General features: G+C 44.3%; 1 protein-coding gene across 4 annotated transcripts in view; it reads left to right on the top strand.

Moving 5' to 3' along the window:
• Nucleotides 1–11,801, top strand: part of LOC104993472 (protein farnesyltransferase subunit beta) — an 82,275-nt gene extending 70,474 nt beyond the window's left edge. Inside the window, exons 10-13 of one of the 4 annotated variants that reach the window (XR_825830.1) lie at nt 5,145–5,256; nt 6,484–6,730; nt 6,819–7,060; nt 10,699–10,779. Coding sequence is in view for 3 of the 4 variants with exons in the window: in XM_010846758.1 (XP_010845060.1) it covers nt 5,145–5,256; nt 6,484–6,730; nt 6,819–6,887 (428 nt within the window). In the remaining variant the exon portion in view is untranslated. Of the gene's footprint in view, nt 1–5,144; nt 5,257–6,483; nt 9,076–10,698 lie in introns of those variants that run through there. The other 3 variants (XM_010846760.1, XM_010846758.1, XM_010846759.1) reach the window with 3 other exon arrangements.
• Nucleotides 11,802–11,807: the final 6 nt, after the last annotated feature.

The raw sequence follows: 11,807 nt of genomic DNA, 5'->3' as shown, positions 1-11,807 counted from the left end.
CAGGGCGCTTGGTTAGAGGGGTTGAAACAGGCTCTGTCCATCCTGGATTTTGAGTACCCAGTGTGGACCCTCCCGCCCTAGGCACGCGTGTGCCAGCTAGGATTTCGTCCTTGGTTCAGAGGTCACTGCTGCTTCACACCGGCTGTGGCAGGTGGGGGAGGTGGGCGCCTGGCCGCGTGGTGACTGCCACCTCAGCTGAGTGTGAAGCCACAGGTTCCGATGCAGAGCTTTGTGTGAGTCAGGCCAGACTGAAAACCCACACTGTGCCCATGGTCACAACAGTGCCAAAAAGGCAGAAACAACCCCTGGAGCAAAGAGCCACCATGCCAGGCTGGCTGCGTGGCGGCCGCCATTACAAGTGTCATAGTTTAAATTCACTGAAGAATCCTGGACACAGGTTAGTACTGCCTCCCCACCCCCAACCCCCCACCACTGGAGTAGAGAGACCTGGGTTCATCATCTCTGTGGGACCTCAGATGGGAATGCAAATCCAAGCAGGGAAATAGAGAGCAAATTTCTGGGAGCCTTGCCTTGTTACCTCTCAAAATCTCAGGCCGCCTCCTGAATCATCTTTCTCATTTACTTCACGTGAGGACAGGAAGGAAACTGGTGGGAGAGGGGAGGTCATGGCGGCCCTGCTGCGTGCTGACAAGTCTCGGAGTATGAGCCCTTGGCCCAGAAGAAAGCTTAGTAGTTGGGTTATTCTTTGCTCAAATGTAGAGATACAATTCTTTTCTACTGCCCCCCATCCTCCCGCCCACCCGCTTGCCGGACACACAACTTTCTCTTGTTTGGCTGTTTTTTCCTGAGTCCCTTGCATTAGTTCCTTATTTGAAGTAAACAGAGGCTCTCTCCTGTGTCCCCGTCACCCCACCTTCCCTGTCACAGCCTATCCTAAGATTCCTCTGCCTAGAGCCCCGGTTTCAAGGTGCTGAGCTGAGGCCTCCCGCTGACTCTGGAGCCTGCATGGTCTCTGCTTTGGACACTAGAGTAGGAAATCAGAAATTCCCTGAGAGTCCAATGTTTCAAAACGAGAAATAACTTAGGGTTTTAGTGATCTCTGTTTTTGGAACTGGTGAGGTCAAACCTCTGGTAACACCCTCCGCCTTTCACAAGCCTGTCCCTGGAGGGGATAAGATGCAGTCATTCTGTAGCTGCCAGGAGAATCTGGTGAGAGGGTAAGAGGAGCCCTACCTGCCCAAGTCTTCACGGGGTCCCTGCTTTACATTTTGCTTTTTATAGCACAAGTTTTGGAGGACTGGTCATATTTGCACATTTGCCTGTGGAAGAAAGTCAGTTGTCTGTGAATTTTGGTACTTCCAGCTTTTTTCACTCCCTGGGAGGAGGCCCATATTAGGCCTGCAGCTCAGTTCTCAGCAAATAGTAGACTTGGACCAGGCAGGGATCTGGGAGGAAGTTTTGAGTGGTGGACAAAGTACTGATGTTGAGAGTCAGAAGGAGATGCAATGTAGAAAGATACTCACAATATACTGTAGTCAAAGTTAGGTTTCAAAGCAGTATGTATGCAATTCACCAGGGAAGTTCCAGGAAACATACTTTTAAAGTTTTATATCCCACTGTTCAGTTCAATTCAGTCGCTCAGTCGTGTCCGACTCTTTGCGACCCCATGGACTGCAGCACGCCAGGCCTCCCTGTCCATCACCAACTCCCGGAGTTTACTCAAGCTCATGTCCATTGAGTCGGTGATGCCATCCAACCATCTTATCCTCTGTCGTCCCCTTCTCCTCCCACCTTCAATCTTTCCCAGCATCAGGGTCTTTACAAATGAGTCAGTTTTTCACATCAGGTGGCCAAAGTATTGGAGTTTCAGCTTCAACATCAGTCCTTCCAATGAATATTCAGGACTGATCTCCTTTAGGATGGACTAGTTGGATCTCCTTGCTGTCCAAGGGACTCTCAAGAGTCTTCTCCAACAGCACAGTTCTTTTACCATGTATATTACTTTTATTTTAGTAAGTGAACAAATATGTTTTTTGAAGGTGATGATGCTGACACTGATAATTAAAACGATGACGTGGCACGTGAACCCAGGCCATCCCTGACTTGGCGAGTGGTCGTCAGGCCGTCAGTAGTCCATGACGTGGCTGCCTTAGGCATAGAAGACAGTATTTGAGTAGAAGAATGAATTATTATTAATATATTTAAAACGTCCAGTGCTAAGTCACTTTTTTTTTGTGGAGCAGTAAGACCGCAGCAGGCCTGTGAGTTTCTGTTTGGATTGATAGTTACTAGTTGCTGGCTTGGGACGTACTCCATAGCTGTCCACCTGCAAGACTGAGCTCCATGTGGCTGTACCTATCAGTTACTGTTGGAAAAACTTCTGATTTCTCAGATAAAAGGAACCTTTGAAATGCAAAATGACATTATAATGGGGATCTGTATTTTAAGGGAGAGGGATAAAGGATTTAAAAGGCACAGTTATTACTCTGTAATCATATCACCTTTTATCCCTCTGTGATTATGTGTGTTGATGTGCGAATTCAGGATCTCAGGAAGTTCTTGTTGAGTTTATGAACTTTGAGGAATGTAGGAGGTAACCGCAACACTATAATCTATTTAATAATAAACATAGCATTTTCTTCTCAGATTCCAATTTTAGCGATAGGTTATCATTTACCTTAAGGTAACAGTCTTTTATTTATTATAGGATATGAAATAAAGGTATATTTTATACTGATGTTTCATACAGTTAATCCTAAAGTTTGATAAATACGCTTTTTAAAATAACAACTTTCTTGAGATATAATTTACATGCTGAACAATCTAATGATTTGAAGTGTACAATTTAGTGTTTTTAGTGTTTTCAGAGTTGTGCATCCACCCCTGCGATCAGTTTTAGAATTTTCAGGCCCCCCCCTCCCCGGCCCCTGCCACCGCAATCCCTGCAACCATTGAATGTGCTTCTTAAAAGAAGAAATCACAAAGGAAAAATCAACAGTGTCATCATGGCATATAATAAACTATATTTATGTAATTTAAAAAACCCATTTAGCCAAAAAGTAGAGCAAAAAGGGAGAAATAAGTATATCATATGATACAGATACAGGGTAAATACAGTAAGAAGTTAGGTTAATAAAACTGACTCTTGTATCTCAGAAGACAAAGGATACTTTCAAAAGGAAATACAACTAGTAAGCAAGTTATGAAAAAACTTCACCCTAATTAGTAATTAAAAGTGAGATAAATAATTAGGTACCCTTTCTTTTTAACATTTTAAGTGCTGAAAACTTGTTTCCATATACGATGTTTTATCTTATTTTTATTTTATATTGAAGCATAGTTGATTCACTGTGTTAGTTTCAGGTATACGGCAAAGTGATTCAGTTACACATGCATCACCGAGAACTTTTTAAAAGTAACCAGTGCTGGAGGTGGTACAGGAAAAATCTTAAATTTTACTGGCAGCTATAGAAAGTCTTAAAGCAGTTTATCAGTATCTATGAAAAGCCTTAAAAATGTTTATTCTTTTTTAACTGAATCATTCCACTGCTTTGACTCTATTTCAAGAAAATAATCCTAAACATAGAGAAGATTCACAGAGGTGTTTACTGCGGCATTTTTTATGATTGCAAGGAACTGGAAACAGCCTTGGCAACAAGTACGCTAGAGAGAAGTCCCATCATATCTGTGTGTATCTCCTACAGTGCTGTGCTCACAGGTGGAGAAAGAACAAAGAGGAAAGTAATTACAGTACTGTGAGCACTTCAGGAAGCATGTGTCCTGGGCTGGGCACAAGAAGGGGGCCCTGACTGTGCTTCTCTTCCCTAGGCTCAGTTCCCGTGTGCCTCTTCCAGTGTGAGCATCTCAGGGGCTGGGCGGGACTTGAGTGTTGAAGATGAGTGTTTTTTGTACGCGGCCCCCAAACATCAGCCGACCATGCACATCATCCAGGGCTCAACCTGGGAGATAGCAGTCACTTTCTGACTGCCCCCATCTCTCCTCCCATCTCTCATTTAAGAAATCTGAACATGATTATTTTCTGTAGTCGTCTATGAAGATGAATATTCCAAAATTAACTCATTTGGAAAGTTCTTTTTATGTACCACATTTGCTATAAACTTTGATGAATTTTTACCATAGAAGATTCTCTATGCATATATGTGAGAGTTTGGGTCCAGTGCCTATGTTGATGCCATTACATGTGTCCACTTACGAAATACTCTGGCTTTTCAGAATGATGGTTATGAAGATTATGTAGCAGAACAGAAAAGTGTATGCCTCTAGAGTTAAATGAAAGACATAAGATACAGAAATATCATACCTGTATAGAAAAATGCATAAAACAAAAAAAGACAGAAAGAAAAATTAGCTTTCAGTTGCCATTTACAGGGTGTTCACTACCTTTGTAGACCTGGTGTATCAAAGTATAAAATTGACTGAAGACTTAATGCACAGCCTATATGTGTATTTTTAAAAACAATTCTCATATAAATGTTTCCATGCACACCTGCTGGGTGGTAATTTGTCCCTCCTCCTCCCCTGATAACCGTGTCCACAGATTCTCTGACTGCTGGTTGAACTTCAGAGTGAAGAAGCTCGGTTGCTGGCCAGTACTTTAGTATCATCACCAGAATCCCAATTTCTGCTTAGACTACCATATGATGCAGGAGGGCAGTTATTAGAATTCTTCTTAGAGAAACTTTTTGAGCCAAGAGACTAGCTGGAGAATTCCCTTTAGAGATGGATTAAAGCAACAGCCAGTATTATCCCTGTTGGAGTTCTCTCGGCTAATCAAGAGTCTGGTTGACAAGAGAGACGTGCTAGAGAAAAAGTCTTAAGAAGCCCAAGGGGAGGCATTATGAACCCAGTCAGGCGCAGCAGCAGAGGTCAGTGTGGAAAGCTGGGCTAAAAAGCTCGTCTGTGCCTGCAAGGGATGTGGTTTAGAACTGCCATCCAAGGTAAGGAGAAGTAAAGCCAAGTGCTGCTCTGACCTGCTGCTCTCTGACCCATTTTAAGGTTCCGGAGAAGGGACGTGTCCCAAGAATGTGATTTTCAAGATTAGTCCAAGCAGAATGGGGGGAAACCTTGACTGTTCCTATTGGATCATGAAATACAAAGTAGGCATTGATCCTCCACGGACGTCTCCCAGGCCCAGGCGCACACTGACCCTTTGTCCTCTGCAGGTGACCCTGCCCTCAGCATGAGTCGCTGGATGTTTCACCAGCAGGCCCTGCAGGAGTACATCCTGATGTGCTGCCAGTGCCCCACCGGGGGGCTTCTGGACAAACCTGGCAAGTGAGTGCCTTGTCTCTGGGGAGGGCGGGGCGAGGGGGCTGAGCACGCAGGCCTGCTCAGACCCGGACAGGGCAGCCCTTTCCGTGCAGCTGCTTAGTGCCCACGTGGCATGGGAGCAGCTGGGCATGGAGCAGCCCTGTCTACCATGTGTCCATCCTGCGCTTCCAGCTCCCTCCTTTTCCTGGCTTACCTGCACCCCCTTACCAGTTAGGTAAACAGATTGCTGCATGGGTAACATTTCTTTCCTTTTTTATTTAACCAACTTGACCTAAATAGAACAGGATACAGGGTTTTAAAACTCCTGGGTGTCATGCTGTTGTTGTTTAGTCACTAAGTCGAGTCCGACTCTCTGCGACCCCATGAACTGCAACACGCCAGGTTTCCCTGTCCTTCACCATCTCCTGGAGTTTGCTCAGATTTATGTCCATAGAGTCAGTAATGCCGTCCAGCCATCTCATCCTCTGTCGTCCCCTTCTCCTCCTGCCCTCAATCTTTCTCAGCATCAGGGTCTTTTCCAGTAAGTTGGCTCTTCATATCAGATGGCCAAAGTACTGGAGCTTCAGCTTCAACATCAGTCCTTCCAATGAATAGTCAGGGTTGATTTCCTTTAGGATTGACTAATCTCCTTGCTGTCTGAGGGGCTCTCAAGAATGTCATAAACAGAGATTATAATCACAGCTTTCATAGAGTAGATTGAACACCTTTAGGTGCCATACTGAAAGAAAAAGGGAAGCCAATCAAGTCCTGTTCCCTTTGCTGCTCTCTTTCCTCATCCCCCAACCCGACCCCCTCCCTGCCCCCTGCACACACACATACATCCTGCCTCCTCCTGCATGCATCCAGGGGAAGGCTCAGCTGAAGGCTGGCCCCAGCAATTTACCCATTTGTAAATTTTGACCCATTTGAAGAAAGAATTTGAGACATTTCTAGAAATTTTGGTGTGGGATTTTTTATGGCTTTTTTTTTTTAATGTACTCTTTGGATTTAGCAACACTACCCTGGAGAGCCCTTCCTAGAAGGAAGTCAAGAGGACAGACAGTTCCTGCGGTCAGGCAGGGTGGAGCTCTGAAAAACGCTGATGGGGGAAGCCAGGCTTCTAGGCGTGTGGAGGGTGGGTTTGGTCACCTGAGTGCTTCCTGGGCCTCATCTATGGCCTTGTCTTCGGAGGCTGTGCCAAGGTGGGTGGGGAGCAGAGGATACCTACTCAGAGCTGCCGCATCCTTGCAGGTCCCGGGACTTCTACCACACCTGCTACTGCCTGAGTGGCCTGTCCATAGCCCAGCACTTCGGCAGCGGAGCCATGTTGCACGATGTGGTCTTGGGTGTACCTGAAAACGCCCTGGTAAGGCGGGATGCGGGGGGGAGCTTACCACCGCTTCTCTACAGGGCCCCCAGGACGGGGCTGGCAGGAGGGCAGAGCAGCCCTGTGGGGCCTACAGAACCGACGACACGAGTGTCCCCCACGGACAGGCTGGTGAGCTCGCCGTCCCCACACCCCCTCCGTCTGCAGCCCATTCCCCATTTGTGAGCACCTGACCGGGCTAACTCGAGGTTCTAAGCAGGAATCCAGCCTGCGACGGAGGGTGTATGCCTGTGTCCCGGAGTCTAGGACCCAGAGCACTTGTCATTAGTCCCCGTCTCCGAGGAAGCTGGCTTGGGAGCAGTGGTTTCTGCATCTGCAGCAGCAGCCCCTCCCTGTGTGGCTGATGTCTTCTCTTGGAGCTCTCAACGTGCAGCCCTGCATCCAGAGAAACCCTCTCAGACCACCGTCTATAAATGAGATGCCTGGAAACACTCAGCCAGAGTATGATTTGTGCCCTTCGTAGCACCAGCACAATTTGTCATGTGTGTTTAATTGGCTTTTGTCTGCTTCCCTCAAAAACCGTCAGCCCCCTGTGGGCAGGCTGTTCACGGCGGCATCCAGCCTCAGGCCAGCCTGGCCACAGGCGATGCTTCTGAACCTAGTCAGGAGCCTGAGACATGACTCCGACTAAGACTGTCCATGGCTGTCAGATGATGTGCCCATGCAGACTGTCATGAAATATTCCAGCAGAAGAAACGCTGATGGCCAGTAGGTGGATGAAAAAATGCTCAGCCTCACTAATCAATTGAGAAAACCCAAGTAACAACCCTTCAGCTTTCTCATGTGTTTGCCTGCTACGCAGCCCTCTTCCGTTCTTCCCCTCCCTCCTTCCTCATTGTAACCCCATCCTCAGTTCATCACTGATCATGCCTGCAGATGTTTTTGTGCTGTCACTGCAGAGGTATGTATCCACAAATCATAGAGTTGTTTGTATGCTTTCCGTTGCTTTATAACGGCTATCTACCGCATCACTTTTCTCACTGACCGTTACCCTGAGGTTTAGCCGACTTCATGTATGTTGTTTTAATTTATTCATCTTGACTACTGCATGGGATCCCCTTGTCTAGGTGTACTCCAGTTGAGTTTTCTAGTCTCCAGTTGGTCGGCATCGAGACGGTTTCACTTGTGCTGTGCCATGAGGTGTTGCAGTGAACATTCTTGTTAAGTTTCTCTGGGACACCCGCCTTCATCTTCACTAGATGGCCCTGAACTGTACCCCTGTGCGACTGGGTTGTTTTTCACTCACACAGCACCAAGCTGAGTTGTGCTATAGTTAGATATTTCCTTTCTGCTAACTTGACTAGCAGCGTCTCAGTTTTCTTTTGCATTTCCCTGGTTACTGGTGAGGCTAAGCATCTTTTCAAACATTTTTTGGGCCATTTGTGTTATGTCTTCTGTAAATCGCCAGCCACTTTTTTCCTTTGCTCATTTTCTGATTTGTAATTTCGTTTGCTCTTTTCTTATGCATGTTGCAGTTCTTTGTGTGTTCTTGATGCGAGTTCTTTGTCAATGGTATGTGTATGTGTGTGGCGAATCTCTTCCAGTTTGTGACTTTTCACCTTATTAGTGTTTTTTCTTGAATAGAAGATTTTAACTCTGAAGTAAATAATTTTATTTGCCTTTTTGGTTTTCAAAGGTTTGGGGAGGGTGAGGTTACTTAAGAAATCTTTTCCTACCTGAGGTCATAAATATATTTTCTTCTAAACAATGTAAATTTTGCTTTTCCCATCTAATTTTTTAAATTCTCTTGGAATTGATCTCCATCTGTAGTGAGGGTTGGATATAATTTTATCTTTTTCCTGTTTTGGATACCAGTTGACCAGCACCATTTACTGAAGTTTACCACCTTTCCTACTGATGTGTATCACATGTTTGTTACATACACAAGTTTCTGTTTATGAGTTGATTCTGTTTCTGGACAGTCTGTTCCATGGGTCTGTTTTATTATCTTCACTGTCTTATCAAATCTTAAATGCATGTAAGCAAGTCTCACTCACCCACCTCATTCTTTTTTTTGTTTTCATTATCCTTTGCCTTTTGCATTTTAGGATTTCCTGTGCATTTTAGGATCAGCTTATTAAGTTCCACAAAAGCTAGTGGAATCTGTATTACATTGAATTGCATTGAATGTAATATTAATGGGAGACAACTGACTTTAATATTAAGGCTTCCCTTAATATTTTTCAGGTTTTTCACCTATATTTTAATGGTCTTTTATCATTTCCCACAAAGGACTAGCATATCTCGTTAGATTTATGTCTTAAGAAATTTATAGTTTTTGTGTCTATTGTGACTGGAGTATTTTTTCCACTTTATTTTATAATTGGCTGTTATTAATGTATAGAAATGCTATTGATAATTGTTGTTTAACTTTGCACCCCGCAGCCTTGCTGAATTCTTTTTTTTTTTTTATTGTTCCAATCAACTTATGGGATCTTAGTTACCTGACCAGGGGTCAAATCCAGCCCCCTGCAGTGGAAGCCTGGAGTCCTAACCACTGGACCACCAGGGAATTCCCACTGAATTCTAATAGTTGTTAATAGTTTGTCTACAGAATCTCTTAGATTTTTTTATTTAGACCGTAATATCATCTTCAAATAAGGACAGTTTTGCCATTTCCTTTCTGATGCTTAAGAATTTTATCTTGCCATGTAAGATAATTTTATTTATCTTGCTATGTTGGCTAAACGCTCTGTGGAGTGTTGACCAGAAGTGGTAATAAAAAGTGTTCAGATTGTAATGGAAAGGCTTCTATAATTCCACCATTCAGGAAGATGCTGACTGTGAGGTTTTGATAAATATTTCATGTCAAGTTAAGGATATTTCCGCCCCCTTTCCTGGTCTGCTGAGTTGTTTTTTGTTTGAATCATAATCTAGTGTTAAATTTTATTGAATGCTTTTCCCACATCTGGGTTTTCCTCCTTTAATCTGTATTATGTTTTGTTAATACACATTGTGATGTTAACTTTACATTAGAAAGATAAACCCTACTTGGTTATAATAGAGAGTATGTGTGTGTGCTGGTTTATCACACTGCTGATTTGCCCTGGTGGTGTTTTTGGCTCATGTTTTTATTTAGGATTTTTTTTTGCATGTGTGTTCATGAGAAAGATTGATCTCAATTTTTGTTTTATGGTACTGTTCTTTTCCAGTTTGTGTTTCAGGATAATATAGCCTCATAAAATTAGATAGGTATCTTCCTACCCTTCTTTTTCTTTGGAAAGTTTTATGTAAGTTAGAGATTATAAGCTAACACTTGCTTGAGGAAACAGGTAGACCTAGTATTCGGTGGGGTGGGGGAAATGGTTGTAGCAGAATAAACAATTGTTATTTAACTTATTCATATAGGCTTTAAAGGATTTCTTCTTGAGCAATTTTGAAAATCCATATTGTCCTATAAAGCTGCTCAGTTTATCAAAATTTTTATATTTTGGCATGAAACTGGGCATGGTATTTTCTTTGAAGTTTTAAAATCTCTTGCAATTATGTACCCTTCTTCATTGTCCCAGAGTGGAAGAATCCTGAATCCTGGGCCCAGGACTGTACCCTGTCTCAAACCAGAGTCTCTGTGGTGCAGTGGGATAAAATAATTTATATATGGCCTGACACATTTACTTCAATGTTAGGGTTGTGTACCTTTTTCTTGATTATAAATATAAATGCATGGTCATTGTTTTAATAATTGAGATATATAAAAAAGTATAAATTAGAAAATTTTAAATAGTCATGTCACTGCTCCTATTTTGGAATATTCCATATACATCACATCTACAAACACTTTAAAAAGTAAGTTTGGGATAGCACACATAATGTTACCCTCATTTAATGTAAGTATTTGCCAATATCATCAAATATTTGAAAGCGTATTTTTTAACGGCTCCATAATCCCTTTGTGTCCCACGTGGTAGAACACGTTTTTACCAGTACCCTGTTGTTGAACCTTAGGGCCTTGTAAGATAAATCTCCATGTGCAGCTCTGATTTTTGTTATATTCTTACAAGCGCATTTAATGGGCAAAGGCTGTGCACGTGTCCAAGGGCCATGGGGTGATTGATTGGCATCTGTTCTTCTCTTTGCAGCAGCCCACTCACCCTGTGTACAATATTGGACCAGACAAAGTGATCCAGGCTACCATGCACTTTCTGCAGAAGCCAGTTCCAGGCTTTGAGGAGCATGAGGATGAGGCATCAGCAGAGCCTACCACTGACTAGGGGACACGGGGCCTGCAGCTCTGCGTTCACCCATCTCCCCAGTCAGACCAAGGTTTATACATGTCGATACATACTGCATTTTGTGCTGCACAAGCCTTGGCCGCTGTGAAGCTTGGTTCTTTGTCCTTTTTTGTTAAACAGAACAAAACTGATGGCTCTTGGTTCAGAGAACACAATGGTGTGGTTTTTTAAAAATTCTTTCCACTCCCGTCCTACCAAAACCTACCAGCTGTGTAGCATCTGGACCCGGCTCTGGCCTGGCCAGGGTTGGCTGGGGAGCAGTGCATGCTGGAATAGCAGCCCCGCACCGCCAGCTGGCCAGCGCGACCGTCCATTGAAATGAATGATGTCCGAGTATTACAGCATTCAGAGCTGTTGCTGCGATTTTCACGTGTGCTACCACTGCGTCACCAGGAAGATGGCCTCCTATGGGTGCAAAGAAGTCTGCTCCATGCCTAGGCAGGGGCTTGAGTCTCACCAAAATGAATTTTCCAGGAAGATAACGTGGTGGGGCTTCACTCAGAGGTGCCCAAGGTCCTCGCCTCCCAGCTTGGTTACTTGCAAGGGGAAGGAGCTAGGGTTGGGGGAGAAGGGATCAGGAGGTGTGAGTCCCTCCCTCTCCAGACTGGGCACTGACCACACATCTCTAAGGCCAGCTGCTGCATGGGCAGGATTTGCCTCGGCCCCAGTTGTGGTAGCTTAGACCTGGGAACCAATTATGAGTGGAAAACGAACTTCTTGTTCAACTCTGAGCCAGAGGAAGCAGCCCCAGAGCCACCCCATCACGTGCTCTGAACAGCCCCTCTGAAGACTGCGAAGCAGTACCTTCAGCCCTTGGCCAGGCTATGTTTCCGTCTTTCTTGCCCTGACTCCCTGCTCACCCTTCTGAAAGACAGTGTTGTCTTCTCTCACCCTGAGTATTAACACTACTAAGTCTTTCACCTTCATTTCTGACTCAGGATTTATTCACATCCTGC

The sequence above is a fragment of the Bison bison genome, unplaced genomic scaffold, assembly GCF_000754665.1.
Source record: "Bison bison bison isolate TAMUID 2011002044 unplaced genomic scaffold, Bison_UMD1.0 scf7180017864239, whole genome shotgun sequence".
Taxonomy (NCBI): Eukaryota; Metazoa; Chordata; class Mammalia; order Artiodactyla; family Bovidae; genus Bison; species Bison bison.
Note: the sequence above shows the minus strand (reverse complement) of the source record. Positions and strands in the feature narration are given on the sequence as shown.